General features: G+C 37.5%; 1 protein-coding gene across 1 annotated transcript; it reads right to left on the bottom strand.

Annotated features, from left to right (window-relative positions):
- Window positions 1-11: 11 nt before the first annotated feature.
- LOC130244974 (uronyl 2-sulfotransferase) lies at window positions 12-15483 on the bottom strand. Its single transcript, XM_056477577.1, has 8 exons — window positions 15253-15483; window positions 13137-13174; window positions 12148-12303; window positions 10897-10976; window positions 7881-8034; window positions 4869-4966; window positions 2557-2714; window positions 12-613 (listed from the first exon to the last, which is right to left on the bottom strand). Exons 1-8 carry the CDS (start codon window positions 15470-15472, stop codon window positions 387-389), a joined length of 1131 nt encoding a protein of 376 aa, XP_056333552.1. The 5' UTR covers window positions 15473-15483; the 3' UTR covers window positions 12-386.
- Window positions 15484-17752: the final 2269 nt, after the last annotated feature.

The raw sequence follows: 17752 nt of genomic DNA, 5'->3' as shown, positions 1-17752 counted from the left end.
TATTAGCCCCCCTTATATATATATATTTATATATGGGGTATGTACAAGCTGCTAAAACTTATGAGTGTTTTGAATGTATGTATTTTAATTAAAGGAACACTTTATCTTACTATGGCTGAAAATGGCCAAAACACCTCTAAAACCAGGCTGGTCGACCAGCTAAAACCAGTCAACCAGCCTAGGCAGGTTTAAGCTGTTTTTTTCAGTAGGGAAGTAATGGTACTTTTACTTGAGTATGACTTTTCAGAACACTTTAAGATTGCTGAAGGTAACATTTAGTGCAATAGTTTTTCTTCAATATAAAAACACAAGAAATCCTCCCGATTTTCAAGCTTTGTCCAGTGAGGTGGTTGAGCAGAGCATCTGAGGACTGCAGTTAGTGATGGTCAGGTCAGTGGATCTTCAGTTTGCTCCTGTATGTTCATCCTCTGAGGTCTGGAAGATTGTGGGCCGCTCTTCAAGCCGATTTTCCTCTTGGTTTGGTGAAACTGAGCTCTGATGAACTGGTAGAATCTGTATTCATACTCCATGCGCTGATAAAGCACCCGCAGGGCCTCCAGATTCGGGCTCTGTTTGCGGACGGTGCCCGTCAGGTTCCCCAGCTTCCTGTATTCTGAACACGGCAGAGACAGACATACAGATGCATATATATTCAGTTGAAATGAAAATTATTCGCCATCCTGTAAATTTCTTTTTCAAATATTTCTCAAATGATGTTTAACAGAGCAAGGAATTTTTCACAGTATTTCCTATAATATATTTTCTTCTGGAGAAAGTCTTATTTGTTTTATTGCGGCTAGAATAAAAGCAGTTTTTAATATTTTTAAACCATTTTAAGGTCAATATTATTAGCCCGCTTAAGCAATATTTGTTTTTAATAGTCTACAGAACAAACCATCATTATACAATGACTTGCCTAATCCCCTAAGTTGCCTAATTAACGTAGTTAAGCCTTTAAAATGTCACTGTAAGCTGTATAGAAGTGTCTTAAAAATATCTAGTCAAATATTATCAATATATCAAATATCATCATGGCAAAGATAAAACATATATATATATATATATATATATATATATATATATATATATATATATATATATATATATATATTTTTTTTTTTTTTTTTTTTTTTTTTTTTCATGCGACCTTTAAATAAATTGTGATTTTTTTTTGTGACATGTTTATTTAAATTTATCAAAATGAATGTACGACGTGCTATCAGAGATTTAATCAGATGCAAGATTTACAAAGAATGTACAATGGGTAATTAATTAATAAACAATAGTAGCAAAATGGTTAACTAAGTATTTACCGAATAAATAAATAAAATAATTTTCTATGGGCAAAATAATAATTAAGAAATTATAGTAAACCTTACTATACCTTACCCAATGAACTTACGACAACCCCCCCAAAAAAACTAATTGACACACAAATCCATTTCTCTCATGTGTGAAGGCGTATGATCTATAAAAGGAGACCATATATTTTGAAATGTTACCTTTAAGCACAGCTGCAAGCCTCTCATAGGGAAAAACTGCAAAAATCTCTCTGAGCCATTGTGTGTATTGTGTATCAATATTAAGACACACAGATATAATGTATAAAGAAATCTTTAACATAAAGCTATATATAATGTATTTAAATATGACCCTGGACTCCAAAACCAGCCATAACTGTAATATTTCTTTTTTAAAATGAGGTTTCACCTTAAAGCTCTATGGGCAATGTTTAGCTCAGATACAGCTTTTTGAAAATCTAGAAGGGATTTAGAAAATCTAAATATTGAGAAAATGGCATTTCAAGTTGAAAAAAAAATTAAGTCCAATGCATCTTCCTAATTATTAGTAGAGTTTTGATATATTTACAGTAGGAAATTTACAAAATATCTTAAAAAGAACATGATCTTTACTTGATATTCTCATGATTTTGGCATAAAAGAAAAGCCAATAAATTTTAACTCATATAATGGATTGGGGCTATTGTCAAAAATATTTTGGTGCAACATTATGAGACTAATTTTGTGCTCCAGGGTCACAAACTACAGTTGAAGTCAGATTTATTAGCCCTGCTGTTTTATTTTAATGGATAAAATCTTATTTTCCAACACATTTCTAAACATAATAGTTTTTATAACTCATTTCTAATCACTGATTTCTTTTATATTTGTCATGATGACAGCACAAAATATTTTGACTATATTTTTCAAGATACTAATATTCAGCTTAAAGTGACATTCAAAGGCTTTATTGGGGTAATTAGGCAAGTTATTGTATAAAGATGGTTTGTTCTGTAGACAATTGAAAACAAATATAGCTTAAGGGGTCAAATAATATTGACCTTAAATGGTTTTAAAATTTTTATAACGCTTTAATTCAAGCCAAATTAAAACAAATAAGACTTTATCCAGAAGAAAAAAGATTATAGGAAATACTGTGAAAAATTCCTTGCTCTGTTAAACATCATTTGGGAGGGCGAATAAGTTTGACTTCAAATATATATATATATATATTTAAATCTGTAACCATTTACAGTAAGCATTTGCCTGTCCTCACCTGGGCTCCTGTAGATGTTGAGGACGTCAGAGAAGAAGTGTGGCATCAGCCTCTCCAGCAGCAGCAGCACGTCCTCCAGCTCCTCCAACACTCCCACCAGCAGATAATGATCCAGAACGTTCTGCTTGGCCGTTTCCAGAGCCCACAAACCCGGCTCTCTGGCTCATCAGGACAGATTATTGAACAACAAAATCAATTCAGATCATCACTCAAGCTTTAAAGTTTAAAGAGCCATTATTATGGGGTTTTGAAAATGAGCTTTCATGCAGCATGTAACACAGCACTAAGGGGATGAAAACATATCTGATCATAACGCGAAGATGACGATCACTGACCGATGGAGATTCAGCTGTGGTGAATAAAGGATTAGAGTTTCTTTTCACATCAATACCACAGTATAGCCAACATAGTGCTGTGTTTATTCTGATGATTGATACAATAACCTACGCTGATCAACACCTCATTAGCTCCATAATCTGCCCTATTAGATGATTATGGAAGCATTATAAATAACCAGCGTTTTTCACTCCAGTTATCTTCCTCTTGAAGCTTCCCCCCTTCCACCCCTACTTCCCACCCCTTTTTTCTGATAGGGCGACACGGTGGCCCAGTGGCTAGCACTCACAGCAAGAACACCGCTGGCCCAACCTCCTATCGGGCCGGTTGGCTGTTCCTGTGTGGAGTTTCCATGTTCTCCCCATGTTCGCGTGCGTTTCCCCAGGGTTCTCCGGTTTCCTCCCACTGTCCAAAAACATACACCATAGCCAATCGACTTAACCAAATTATCACCCAAGACAACCTTAGTTTACACTTCTCACATGGCGACAAGCAGGGGAGTTCTTGAGACCTACCGGAGCTCGAACTCCCCTCTTCCCTCTGGGCTCGAGGATATTACGAGCTCAGGGCTCTCTCCCAGGACAGCATGCCAATTACACTTAATTGCTTATCAGCTAAGTGTGAACTCTTGAATATGCATGAGACTTTGTCAGTAACTGTTACAGTTCATATGGACCAGTTTCTTCCACCTCCGGATCATAACATGTAAGTGTCAATAAAATTGTTGCCTCGTTTTATGTAGTTTGCAAAATATGTGTGTAATCGTGTGTTGTAAGTTGTGACCACTCCTTGTAATCATGTATCTATTATAGATCAGTGCTTGTACTGTCTCTCTCAGGTTAAATCTGTATGGGGCTGTTCACATATTGTGTCCAAAACCATGTTAAAAGCGTGATGCGTGCTTCCTCCTTTACCGATTTAAATGAGTTTCTGAACTCGAGATCCTTTGCCGTTTGCCTTTGCTATGACCACCATCAGCTGTTCCTCACACGCACGGCGTGACATACAATCACCGGCCACTTTATTAGGCACAGCTTGTTGTCCAACTGCTTGTTAATGCAAATTTCTAATCAGCCAATCACATGGCAGCAACTAGATCTGCTTCAGTTCAAACCGAGCATCAGAATGAGGAAGAAAGATGATTTAAGTGACTTTGAACGTGGCATGGTTGTTGATGTTGGACGGGCAGATCTGAGTATTTCAGAAACTACTGATCTACTGGGCCATCTCTAGGGTTTACAGAGAATGGTCCGAAAAAGAGAAAATATCCAGTGAGCGGCAGTTCTGTGGGCACAAATACCTTGTTGATGCCAGAGGTCAAAGGAGAATGGCCAGACTGGTTCCAGCTGATAGAAAGGTAACAGTAACTCAAATAACTACTCGTTACAATCGAGGTCTGCAGAAGAGCATCTCTGAACACATCCAACCTTGAAGCAGATAGGCTGCAGCAGCAGAAGACCACACTGGGTGTCTGAAAATGTCTGAGGAATATTTCCAGTACCTTGTTGAATCTATGCCACGAAGGATTAAGGCAGTTCTGAAGTCAAATAATGTGGTTCAACCTGGTACTAGTAAAGTGTACCTAATAAAGTGGCCGGTGAGTGTATTTATATTGACTTTATGATGTTTATGACAGATTTATGATGCATTTTGTTGTCTTGGTTATGTCAAGTTGTCATGAAAGACAAAAATAGGTTGTGATGTATTTGTTTATGTCAAGTTGTCTTAACGTCATCTTTGGATTTAAAATGTCATAACTGAGCGAATGACACTCGATGACAGTTGTTACAGACCTACATGTCTTTTAACAATTCAATCAACTCCCAAAGAATGAAATCAAGCACCACCCTACTTTTTTTTACATTTTAAGTGGATGTACGTCACAATAGCAGAAAAAAGGACAATCTTAACTTCCATTTCATAGAGACATTAAGAATAACAATGTGTAATATAGCAGTAACATGAGTGTAAAAGACCTGCACTGAGGATGCTGCCCGCAGAAATACGGGATGATGTAGAAGAGCCGAGGGTTGGTGCATTCTGGGTAGCTTTCCAAGATGCAGGTGTTGATGTCCTTTAGTCAAGCAGAACAGAGGAAACAGACACTAATTCGTAAAGTATGACAAAAGAAATGTTTTCTTTACATTACACTTAAAAAAACACTGAAAAGCCAGCCAAATATGACAAAAAAAAAAACACTTTGAAAGTACAAATAACTACAAATATAATCAAAGAATATATAACAGTCGGCGCAATAGCCTAGTGGTTAGCGCGTCGACATATGGTGCAGTAGCACGTCAGGGCGTCACGAGTTCGAATCCCGACTCAAGGACATTTCCCTACCCCCCCCCCCCCCCCCTCTCTCCAACTTTGCTTCCTGTCCTAAATACTGTCATATCTAATAAAGGCAAAATGGCAAAAAAAAAATAATCTTAAAAAAATATATATTAACAAAAAAAAAAAAAAAAAGAATATATAATAAAGGTTTCATTGTTATACAAGCTGTTTTATAATTGTATATATGAAAAAACTGACATGAAAATGAGCAAAAGGCCAGCAATAACATTTCACTGTTGGTTAAGTTAGTGCTGTTAAAGTACAGCTCTGAGAACAGTCGTGTGTTCATATATTCACACACAAACGCACATTCATATCAGTAACCCACGCCTGGAGGCTCTCAGTGCTGTGCAAACCAAACCAGAACAGACTGGAGAAAGATGCAGAAAATAAACAGATGAAGATAATTCTTCAAACAAAAAACGTGCAATTTTGTGCATTGCAAAGAATAAATAACAGTTTTGTTGTTATGCGAGCTGTTTTATGATTGTATGAAAAAGTATTAAATAAAATGTAATGTACACACATATGTACACATTTTATGTATCACACACATCTAGAGCTCAACATACTGTAAATAAGTACACCATATTTTGAAAATCAATATTTTTATCCATTTCTCAGTGAATATAGGTTATATATTTTGGTTCATGTGAACAAAACAGATTATTAAACGGATATATTTATTACAATAATATTTTAGTAATCTTTAGAAATAGAAAGATTATACATTTAAATTCATGCGAAATATTGGAAAAAAAATTACAAACTACAAAATCATTTTTCATCTGTATCATTTTTTTTTGTTTCTCTTGAATTTTGCTCTTTTTAAATTTTATATTTAATATTTGCGTGTACAAATTTTGGACCGTAATCATAAGTTATTTTGTTTGATTAGTTCCATATTTGGCTTCAGTACTGAGTAATCTAATGTATATGCACAAATATAATATTTTAAAGCTTAATGAAAATGAGAGATTTGTGTGGGGTGAACTCATATATGTTGAGCGCTGTACAGTAAAAAATACTTCTTTTAAATGAAATGTAAATTAAAATGGACTAAATATGATTGAAAAACAAATTGTATGCACTTTTGCAAATATATACTGACATCAAATTTACATTTACAGTTAAAATTAATTTACAAATGTAAGATTTTCTGAAGATTCTGAAGATTTTTATGTCTGTCAAAAATCACACAAATTTATATTTTATTATTATAATTTATTTTACAATAGTTTACACTACAGCTTGTTTATCTGTTTTCATAAAATGATGTTCATGACAGCAGAATATCTTGCAGATCAAGGGGCTCGAATTATTTTGATTGCAACTGTATATTTACTGAAATGAACTGTAGATTTCAAAGTCATTTTAACAATAATTCATATACAATTAATAACATTTGAAAAATTCAACACTGTGCTGCAAAGATAAACAAAAAACATTAAAGAAACAGGGGATCGAATATGGTAGTAAACTGTGTCAAATAGATGTCAAAGCATCTATAATTTAGATTCTAACATAAAGCTGCAAAAAAACTGAACAAATGACAGTGAGTATTTAAACAGAAGTCATGCATATTTCTGTGGACTGTACAAACTGACTATGAATGCAATAAGAACTGTGAAAGTCTGTGCGTTGTTTGTGTTCAGTGACGTCATACTGTATACACTGCCGTTAATAGACGTCAGGAAACCCAGCAGCACAGTCAGTTTGATGCTAAATATAGACTGAGTAAAGAGTGTTAATGGCTGAAAGAGTGCTGAAAGAGGCATTCATGTGTACAGACTTCACTCACAGCAGCTCAGATTCAAGACTCACTCACTCACTTCTCTTTCTTTCTCTCTAACTTCTTCTAGTTTCTTCAAAAGTAGTTCTTTCTCAATATTACACGTCTGTGTGGAATGGGTGATTCTGATTGGTCAATCACAACATTCCAAGCTATGTTATTCCCAGATAACCACTGAAACTTATAAGCACAGGCTCATCCGGGTAATTCAAATCATCTTGATATTCAGTAAATACATTCACATCTATAATTAAATGCTACTTTTGACTGTTTGGCGCCATCTTGTGACTGAATAATACATAGGTTAGTGTATGCTCCATTCAGCCATTTTTGTTTCTGTCAGCTTTGCATTTAATTTAAGATTTAATAAACCATTGTTGTTCAGAACAATGTTTTGTGTCAAACATTTTTCAATTTTGGGGCAAGTAGCTATGTAATAAGCGGTATAAAGTACATCCAGGCGGTTGCTTTTCACAGAATAAGGCCCTTCGGTCTTATAAAACAGGTCTAATGATGGGAAGTTTGGATCGTGTTCGGATCTTTGAGTCTTGTTTTGAATTTCGCTCAATTTGACAAAATATTAATAAAATGTTATGAGTTGCTTCCAAACTCAACTACAACTAGCCCAAACATTGACCACACTACAAACAAATCATAACTAGAATGCTATAAGAAAACTAAATGATCATTGTTTAACTGCTCTTTTGTCTATGATTATGTCAGCTCACCTCTTCTGACACGTCTTCAAATTTGAGTGGTTCATTCACGTGACACACAGCTGCTGATAAACCTACCACATTTTATTCTGCAAGAACAATAGGCTGGATGTACATTATCCTTTATTTTATTAATGACTTACTAAGTATCTCTCGTCTTCTTTCATCCCAGGTGTTCGGACCACATGATTCTCTTCTCCTCTCCAGTCTCCGAAGCGCCGGAAGAAATAATTGGACAGGAATCTGCTGATGGGATCTCTGATGATGTTGATGTGCACAGGCTCGTCTGTTTTGAACCTATCGATATGAGAGGAATCATATTTGAAATATCCATTGAGATAATCGCTATGTTGATAATGACAGCTCTTTGTGTTGTTTCTCAGAACTATACGGCTTTGTGTAATAAATGTGAAAATGCCACATATAATAACATGTTTTTACTTCAAATTCACTTCATAACTTCTGTCAGGTGTCTCAAATAAATCCTTGTGTGAGATGATTTAGTAGACATGTTATGATTAGTCATGCTGAATCAATGAAAGCAGTTAAATCTAGAGATGGCTGATGTGAAACTGACATTTTGACTCGAGATCCTGACCTGAACTCTTTCTGACCTTAACTCTTTCTTTGTTGATGTTGATTCAGAGCAATACCTAGAGATGGCTGACGTGAAACCGACGTTTCGACACAGTATCGAGATCCTGAAGTGCAAGTGTTTTAAAACACTGCACTGAATAATGATCCGAAACACCCAGGTCACCTGACTAAGGTGTTTTGAAACACCCAGGTCACATGATCAAAGTGTTTTGAAATACCCGGTCACGTGACCAAAGTGTTTTTGAAAAACCCAGGTCATGTGACTAAAGTGTTTTTGAAAAACCCAGGTCATGTGACTAAAGTGTTTCGAAATACCCAGGTCACGTGACTAAAGTGTTTTGAAAAACCCAGGTCACGTGACTAAAGTATTTCGAACCCCTCAGGTCACGTGACTAAAGTCTTTTGAACCCCCCAGGTCACGTGACTAAAGTGTTTCGAAACACCCAGGTCACGTGACTAAAGTGTTTCGAAAAACCTAGGTCACGTAACTAAAGTGTTTCGAAATACCCAGGTCACGTGACTAAAGTGTTACGGAAAACCCAGGTCACATGACTAAAGTATTTCGAACCCCCAGGTCACGTGACTAAAGTGTTTCCAACCCCCCAGGTCACGTGACTAAAGTGTTTCGAAATACCCAGGTCACGTGACTAAAGTCTTTTGAACCCCCCAGGTCACGTGACTAAAGTGTTTCGAAACACCCAGGTCACGTGACTAAAGTGTTTCGAAATACCCAGGTCATGTGACTAAAGTGTTTCGAAAAACCTAGGTCACGTAACTAAAGTGTTTCGAAACACCCAGGTCACGTGACTAAAGTGTTTCGAAATACCCAGGTCACGTGACTAAAGTGTTACGGAAAACCCAGGTCACATGACTAAAGTATTTCGAACCCCCAGGTCACGTGACTAAAGTGTTTCCAACCCCCCAGGCCACGTGACTAAAGTGTTTCGAAACACCCAGGTCACGTGACTAAAGTGTTTCGAAACACCCAGGTCACGTGACTAAAGTGTACCGAAATACCCAGGTCATGTGACTAAAGTGTTTCGAAAAACCTAGGTCACGTAACTAAAGTGTTTCGAAACACCCAGGTCACGTGACTAAAGTGTTTCGAAATACCCAGGTCACGTGACTAAAGTGTTACGGAAAACCCAGGTCACATGACTAAAGTATTTCGAACCCCCAGGTCACGTGACTAAAGTGTTTTCAACCCCCCAGGCCACGTGACTAAAGTGTTTCGAAACACCCAGGTCACGTGACTAAAGTGTTTTGAAATACTCAGGTCACGTGACTAAAGTGTTTCGAAATACCCAGGTCACGTGACTAAAGTATTTCGAACCCCTCAGGTCACGTGACTAAAGTGTTTAGAAAAACCCAGGTCACGTGACTAAAGTGTTTCGGAAAACCCAGATCACATGACTAAAGTATTTCGAACCCCCAGGTCACGTGACTAAAGTGTTTCCAACCCCCCAGGCCACGTGACTAAAGTGTTTTAAAATACTCAGGTCACGTGACTAAAGTGTTTTGAAATACCCAGGTCACGTGACTAAAGTATTTCGAACCCCTCAGGTCACGTGACTAAAGTGTTTAGAAAAACCCAGGTCACGTGACTAAAGTGTTTCGGAAAACCCAGATCACATGACTAAAGTATTTCGAACCCCCAGGTCACGTGACTAAAGTGTTTCCAACCCCCCCAGGCCACGTGACTAAAGTGTTTCGAAACACCCAGTTCACGTGACTAAAGTGTTTCGAAACACCCAGGTCACGTGACTAAAGTGTTTCAAAATACCCTGGCCACGTGACTAAAGTGTTTCGAAACACCCAGGTCTTGTGACTAAAGTGTTTCAAAATACCCAGGTCACGTGACTAAAGTGTTTCGAAATACCCAGGTCACGTGACTAAAGTGTTTCGAAAAACCCAGGTCACATGACTAAAGAGCTTTAAACCCCCAGGTCACATAACTAAAGCGATTCAAAGCATCAATCATTTTAGAAGCGTTTCGAGAACTGGCGATTCTTCGTTTGACTGACATCTACTAACCACTAACACCTATAGCTGCATCTCCCTGGATTTTAACCCATTATCTCTGCATGCTAGTCAGGAACTGTCACCGCTTCACTAAATCACATGAAACCTCTACAACGTGGGGTTTAATACCTCAATTTGCTTAACTCTTTCTATGCTGAAGCTGTTCCTAAGCAATACATAAAAAAATAACCACTAGGTGTCACTGTAGAGACGAGTTTTGAAACGTTTTAAAGCCTCAACACATTTGCTTTGACTGTTTCAGTGTTTCACAAAGCCTTGATCTGCCCACCACTAGCTAAATGTTCTGTTTATAATGCAGTGTCATGTGGGTTTCCTGGCTTTGTTCTTTGTGACATATTTAGAGTTTCTGACTGAAAGCGCCCTCAAGTGTTTGGAGGAGATTTACTACTGATTACACAACCCTCTGACTCAAATCAGTGTCATCTGTACATTTCATTATTTTTACAAGTACCCATAGAAATCCACATGATCACCCTGTCCGTAAAAAGGCACCTAATTTAAATAAAAGCATCCACTTACCTGCTAAAATTTAGAAAATGCACATGCCGGGTGTAAAGAAATGGTTGAGGAGTTGTGCTGATGTTTCTAATCAGATTTTCCTACATGGAAATGAAAAGAGGACAGTTAAAAGTGTGTTAAATTACTGACAGTGAAATAAATATTTTTTGTACTGTAGGTAATGTGATAAACATTAAATACTAGCTAAAATAAAAACAGTAAAAAATGAAAATTTCTACATTGTAAATTGGCAAGAATCTCTGTCTATGACAAAAATCTGTTTATTAGTCAAGAAGTTATGGTTACCTTGTTTTGCAATGTAAAAAATATATACATTTTCTGTAAATGAGTGACGTCTTTGTAAACTTCTGCTTATTAAACACCACAGATAACTAAAATATTTATCCCCAGCCAACATTGTGTAGTTCATTGAACATTTGGGGACTTTTTTAACCCAGTCTCATTGGAATTATGTGCCCAGGGATACATTTTTTTAGAACCAAAAAATATGTACCCTGGGCTACGTTGTCTTGCAGTTTTTGTTTTCACAAATTCACTAGATGGCGCCATGTACATATTTGACAACTTCAAATACGTTACTGGGGCACGTGTTCTCATACGTGCTATTTTACGTAACTTCACCAAGCAAATCGCAAATCCTACTAAATTGTGTGCATGAGATCGTACTATTAGCCACTAAATCAAAAAGTTACAAATTGCTGTGAGATAGCGTTGTTCTACCACAACGTCATATAGCTGTTTTTGGTTTTTGTTTCACGTGGTTTCTGGAATCGTTCTCATCCGGAATCGGACTCCGGTCAACAGCATGCCCTAAGTCTGATACTGTTCGTGGTGAGCTACCTAGCAAATCTGTCATGCCATGAAAGCCCTCCATAAGGAGATAATTATTGCCTTGTAGCATTAAATTTAAATACAAAATGCACCCACAAGCACATATTTCTTGTTTTTTAAAAATAAATCCCTGGGCACATTTTCCCACTGAGCCTGTGTTTTTGGCCCTCAGAATGTTTGGCCAGGGCTATCGATTTTGGTTTGCAGAATGTTATACTAACATTAATCTCAGCTAATAATAAGTTTACTCTACTGTTACATTTAGGTTATTGTAACATTATTCTAACTTTGGTTTAACTATACTCTAACATTCCCCTAACCTCTTTACTTGAATTTAAAATTAAGGTAGCGAAAGTAGTTTCTAAATGAAATACAGTGCCTGTTTGACTTCATCATAAGCACTGGATTGTGTCTGATTACCTGTTCGCGTTTGGTGAGTCTGGTCTTGTTGTGAATATCAGAGGAGATGAGGGTGAACTGATGTCTGTCCGCCAACATGCGCAACAACAAAACTATAGTGCGACTTCCACACTTACCAACTCGGTTATACACAACCTGACTCGGAAAAGGCAAAACCTGCAACACGGAAAATACTCTAATTGATAACTCCAACCCAGGCTCATTCTGATTACACACCCCTATATACATTTCTGGAGAGCGGTTTTGTTTTCACGACTCCACCAGAGGCCGCTGTGTACGCTTTTTCAGATCTCAAATTTCTCTCGTGAGTGCCATTAGCACCTGCTCTTTTTGCGTAAATCCACCAGAGGCCGCCGTCCACTGAATGACCGACTGATCGACTGACCCACGCTCCTCCTTCCTCTAAACCCAACCAATAGTGTTTTCAAAAGCACCGATTGACCTGCGCCTACCCACTTCCCTAAACCCAATCAACGATTTTAAAAAGCAATCCAGAAAAAGAAAAGCCCTCACCTGATTTTTACCACGTTTTCAGATTTTACCACATTTTCACCTTGTTTTTTACTTGTTTATTTTATTTTTTGGCTTTTGTTTTTGTTTTACCTGCTTTCTGGAACCGTTGTTCACCAGACTCAAACCCTGTCATCATGGTCCACTCCTCTGCAAATCAAGTCCGCTGACGTACATGGCGAGCCACTGGACAAACTGTTAACAGCGGGAAAGCCATCCATACGGAGGTAAGCGGTCAGCTGGTAAGCGGTCAGCTGGTAAGTGGTCAGCTGGTAAGTGCGAAAAGGAACGGCGTCATACCGAAATGACGAAAAGCAGCCATATGTACTTCTGGCAACATCATTTTTGATCTCCAGAAATGTATATAGGGCTATGTTTTCAGAATGAGCCTCTGTTGGATAATTCAACTAGTGACCAGAACAAATGCACATAACTACAATCAATAACTGAGTGCAAGAATAGATTAAAACAAATCTTACCCTGGGTGCTAGAGATCCATATCCATCAGCGAATCTCCCTAAATAATTAAAATAGTCAACAATTAACAGTGAATAAACATGCATTTTTTTACAATGAAATAAATACACATAAAATCCTTACAGTTCAAGTCTGTCCAAATGCCATTACTTCATTAGCACTGATAATCTGACGTTTATTAAACCTATTATACAAAAATCATTTTTATAAGGGGTTTAAAAGGGTTTCCAGTTGTGTGGCAACAGTCTGTGAATATAATCAGCTTCTAATGGTAAAAATGTATTCATTTTATTTGTTTATAATCACACTTGATAACAACAGTCTGCAGAAAGACATTAGTGACCATCTCTCCCTCATTAGCATAGGACATTAGTCTTGTTTTTTAATCTGCCACTATGCTGACACATTTCAGCATAGGCATTTGCAGCTCCGCCCCTTTTGAAAAGAGCACAATCTCATTTGAATTTAAAGCGACCAGTGTTGAGCAGTAACAACGCTACTAGCTTAACTACTTTTCTCAGTAGCATGTCGGTAGCATCACTACTTTATAAATCCAATAGCTTTTCAGTAGCGAGGCTTTTTTTTTAGTCAAGTAGCGCAGTAGCGTCCACACACGCAGATCAATAAGTGACAGCACCAACATTCACAGAGCTATGAGGCCAGTGTCTAGCCGATGAAGGTAAATCCATATGATGGCAAGAAAGACGATTTCTTCTTCTACCTGTTTTATGATGGTTGACCAAAAACTTTTTGGTGCGTTACTGCCACCTCTTGCTCTGGTCAGTGACGTCGCAAATCAATCATTGGGTTGACACGAGAAACTTGCTTGATGAAAAGATGAATGAGGGAGAGGAGTTTTATCTATCTATCTATCTATCTATCTCTCTCTCTCTCTCTCTCTCTCTCTCTCTCTCTCTCTCTCTCTCTATATATATATATATATATATATATATATATATATATATATATATACATATACAAATATATAGTTTACTGTAGTAAAGGCTAAAATATACTACGGTAATTACTATTATTTCATGATAGTTATTAATGATACTACAATATGTAAGTTAGTGTAATTAAATGCGTATTCGTAAATATTTCCCTTTACTATACATTACTATAGAATTTTAAATGCGTAACACCTAGTGTTATTGGATTTTTTGTTTTTGCTATTATATACTATAATTTGTTTCTGTTTGGTACAATATTATTTACAGTAAATAACTGAACTGAACAATTCTGCCTCATATGATTCATTGACAGTTTTATTGATCACTAAGATATGAATGATAATTTAAGTTGCTTCGATTTAAAAATGAAAATTGCAAAAATAGCTTAAATGTAGCTAAGCTAGTTTTGCAAAGTAGCTTTTAGCTTAGCTTGCTACATTTCCCATGGGGTAGCTTTCAGTGTAGGTAAGCTACATTTTAAGTAGTGTAGCTAATAGCTTAGCTCACTACATTTTTCAAGTAGCTTGCCCAACACTGAAAGCGAGTCCAGTACAGTCACTAAAGTCACGGTAACTTTTTTTGTTCCTCAGAGAACAGTCCAAAATTAAAAAACGGAGGTAGTTTACGACCCCTTTATCCATTTTCTTCTTAAGTTTAAGGCTTTTTTGTACTGAACAGTATGACTGACATGTTTTAAATGGGTATTTCGCCTAATGTTCTTCCTCCCTCCTCTCAGCTGTCAGTTTCGCTGATTGCTGTCAACGTGTGGATGAAGAAAGGAAAGCCTCATATCATCAGTTTACATGGACTCCTGTGGAATTCACTGCTGGGTCTCATGAGCCAAAAACAACACCAGTTTAATGGGCTCATAGTGGAGAGGGGAAACTTTAACAGCCTGCGCTTTATGACCCTTGACTGATGCCACTGATCTGAAAACAGAACTACAGTAATACACTTTGGAAACACTTCAAAACCTCAGGGAATCATTAAGGAACATTCAATTACAGACATCATGAAGCTTTTGTTCACATTCGTATTTTTTAAAGCCATTTTAAGGTCATTATTATTAGCCCCTTTAAGCAATATTGTTTTTCACGTGTTTATAGAACAAACCATCATTATACAATGACACAAAAGTTTCTGACACAAAAGTTTGCGGTCTTACCGAGATAATAACCTACATCCAGAAGGATTTTCGGACTTCCTCCGTTGACTTCGTATATAACAGAGCCGAGACAGAATAAGAGCAGTGCGGACAGACAGCAGCTGAGATCCCTGCGCGAGACCCGGAGCAGAACCACCGCCAGCCGATTCCCCCTGCCGCTCCGCACGCGCATAAACCCGCTATAGGGCTTATGAGCAGCAGCAGTCCGGAAAGTCATCATTATATTCTCATGAAGGTGATCCAGAGAGATGCTGCTAGTCCTTCGCATCTGTATTAATACACTACAGATGATCTGGTCTCACAAAAGCGGAACAGCGCCGTCCGTGTCTCCATCATGACTCTACTTCGAGGAGTTTTTAACATGCAGGTGAGGAGTGGGACGGGAGTGTCTCTTTCTTAGAGTCAGTATCTTATTTGCAGAGACATTTTGTTGATATTTGTATTAAAATTACAGATTTTGTGACAGCATTTCTTAAAATGTATATCATTTTTTGCTTCTATTCTTATGTGTTGCTGTGAAATAATACCAATCTTGTAAAAATATTTCACTATTGTTTGATCTCGCTAAATCTTGTTAGAGCTTTCTCTTTCTTTTTGCAATTATATAATAATTTGCTCATACAAACATTAAAATGTTTAATTAAAAATTAAAGTAACTAAAAACATCAAATAAGACATCCAGTGTCATGTCATTCCAGTTGTTTTAACAGTGCAAAATGGTCTGTTATTTTAGTTAATTTTGCAGTATAGTTTTTGCTTTTATACTGTTTTTCATTGCTGTTCTAGTTACGCACTGAAAAAAAAGATTTAGCACTAATTTCTGCAAACAATATGGGCTGAATTTAAACAAACGAATTAAATTTAAACTTAATTTGTTTGTTTAAGTTCAGTCTAAATAAACTGTTTAAATTCACAACTTTTTAGTAAATCCAAGCAATCATCTTTGAATCATTTTTTTCCAGTGTACCTGACCCTGGTATTCATTTTTGTTTTCTGCTGATTTTATTTTTTATTATTCAAAATAAAAAATGGAAATTAAATAGTTTTTGTATTTTGCTTTTCCGCTTTTCGCCATGAAAAAGAAAAACAAGCCGTTTTTTGATTTTCGTTTAAAAAAAATGTCTCGTTTCAAAATTAAAATTCAATGACAAAAGATACACTGACCGCGAGATAGCCAAGTATTGCGCCGGCATATGTGGCAGCGCTCTGCATCCCGAGTTCGAATCCTGATCTTACCCCCCTCTCTCTCTCCCTTCCTGTGAACCTACTGTCCTGTCTAATAAAGGCTAAAATACCAAAAATAAATCTTTAAAAAAACACTGAATGTCCTCCCTGCTGAAATAACTGCTTAAACCAGCCTAGCTGACTGACTAGTTTTAGATGGGTTTTTGCCACCTCCAGACTGGTCTTAGATGGCTGGACTGGGAGAACAGCTAGAACAACCAGCTAAAATCAGCTTGAGCCAAGCTTGTTTGCTGGTCTTAGCTGGTTTAAACTGGACATGGCAGATTTTAACTGGATTCAACAGCAGAACAATATCTTCTCCATATCTTCATTCAAGAGTTCACACTTAGCTGATGATTGATAATAAAGCTTGTTTGGCATGCTGTCCCGGGAGAGAGCCCTGAGGTCATAAGATCCTCGAGCCCTGGGCTCCCTCCCGTTTGCAGGGCGAGAGGATAGTTTGAGCTCAGGTAGGTCTTGATGAACCCTCAGCTTATTTGTGGTTAATGACAGATATGGATGGCTGAGGAGAGGTGTACTTGCTAAGAGCTTGGCTATGGTATCAATTTTGGTGTGTGCAATTTACTTACGTTGCATGTTTTTGGACTGAGGGAGGAAAACGGAAAACCCGGGAAAAACCCATGCCAGCACGTGGAGAACGAGCAAACTCCGCACAGAAATGCCATCTGGTTAAGTAGGGACTTAAACCAGAGACATTTTTGCTGTGAGGCAACAGTGCCAATCACTGGGCTGCCCTTCGCCCATCTGGAAAGGAGGGGAGTAGGGGTGGATGGAGGGGGAGTAGGGGTGGGTATGGGGGATTATTCAAGATGAAGATATTGAGTGAAAAACTTATTTCTAGTGGGTTAGGAATCATCTGATTGGACAATCAACCATGAGCTGATGTGGGAGCAGCTGAGAACAATCATAAGCATGTGATCCTCTCGAAATAGTTTATAAATAAACTTCACAGTGAGGATTTGAGCTCAGATATTAATCAAAGGTGGAAAACATATTCTTGACAGCTTTGACTAATAAAGCCAAAGGTTTTAGATGGTCATTCCAGCTGGTTTTACAGCCTGGAAATGGCCAAACCCCCTCTAAAACCAGCCAGGTCAAACAGCTAAAAGCAGTCAATCAGCTTAGATACCCATCATTATCACCTACCTCTGCTCTGCAAGTTTTGTCCCACTTTCATAAACGTTCCCCTTTGGTTCCAGTGCTGCTTTGGAATCTGATTTGTGTTTTATAACTTAATATTCAGGTTAGCTAATTC

This window comes from Danio aesculapii, chromosome 17 (genome assembly GCF_903798145.1).
Source record: "Danio aesculapii chromosome 17, fDanAes4.1, whole genome shotgun sequence".
Lineage (NCBI taxonomy): Eukaryota > Metazoa > Chordata > Actinopteri > Cypriniformes > Danionidae > Danio > Danio aesculapii.
Note: the sequence above shows the minus strand (reverse complement) of the source record. Positions and strands in the feature narration are given on the sequence as shown.

Coding starts and splice junctions, on each gene's coding strand:
- LOC130244974 (XM_056477577.1), bottom strand. CDS start 15,472: ATGATGACTTTCCGGACTGCTGCTGCTCATAAGCCCTATAGCGGGTTT. Junction 8,035..10,896: donor CATTTTCTAAATTTTAGCAG/GTAAGTGGATGC, acceptor TCATATCGATAG/GTTCAAAACAGACGAGCCTG. Junction 614..2,556: donor CAACATCTACAGGAGCCCAG/GTGAGGACAGGC, acceptor TGCCGTGTTCAG/AATACAGGAAGCTGGGGAAC.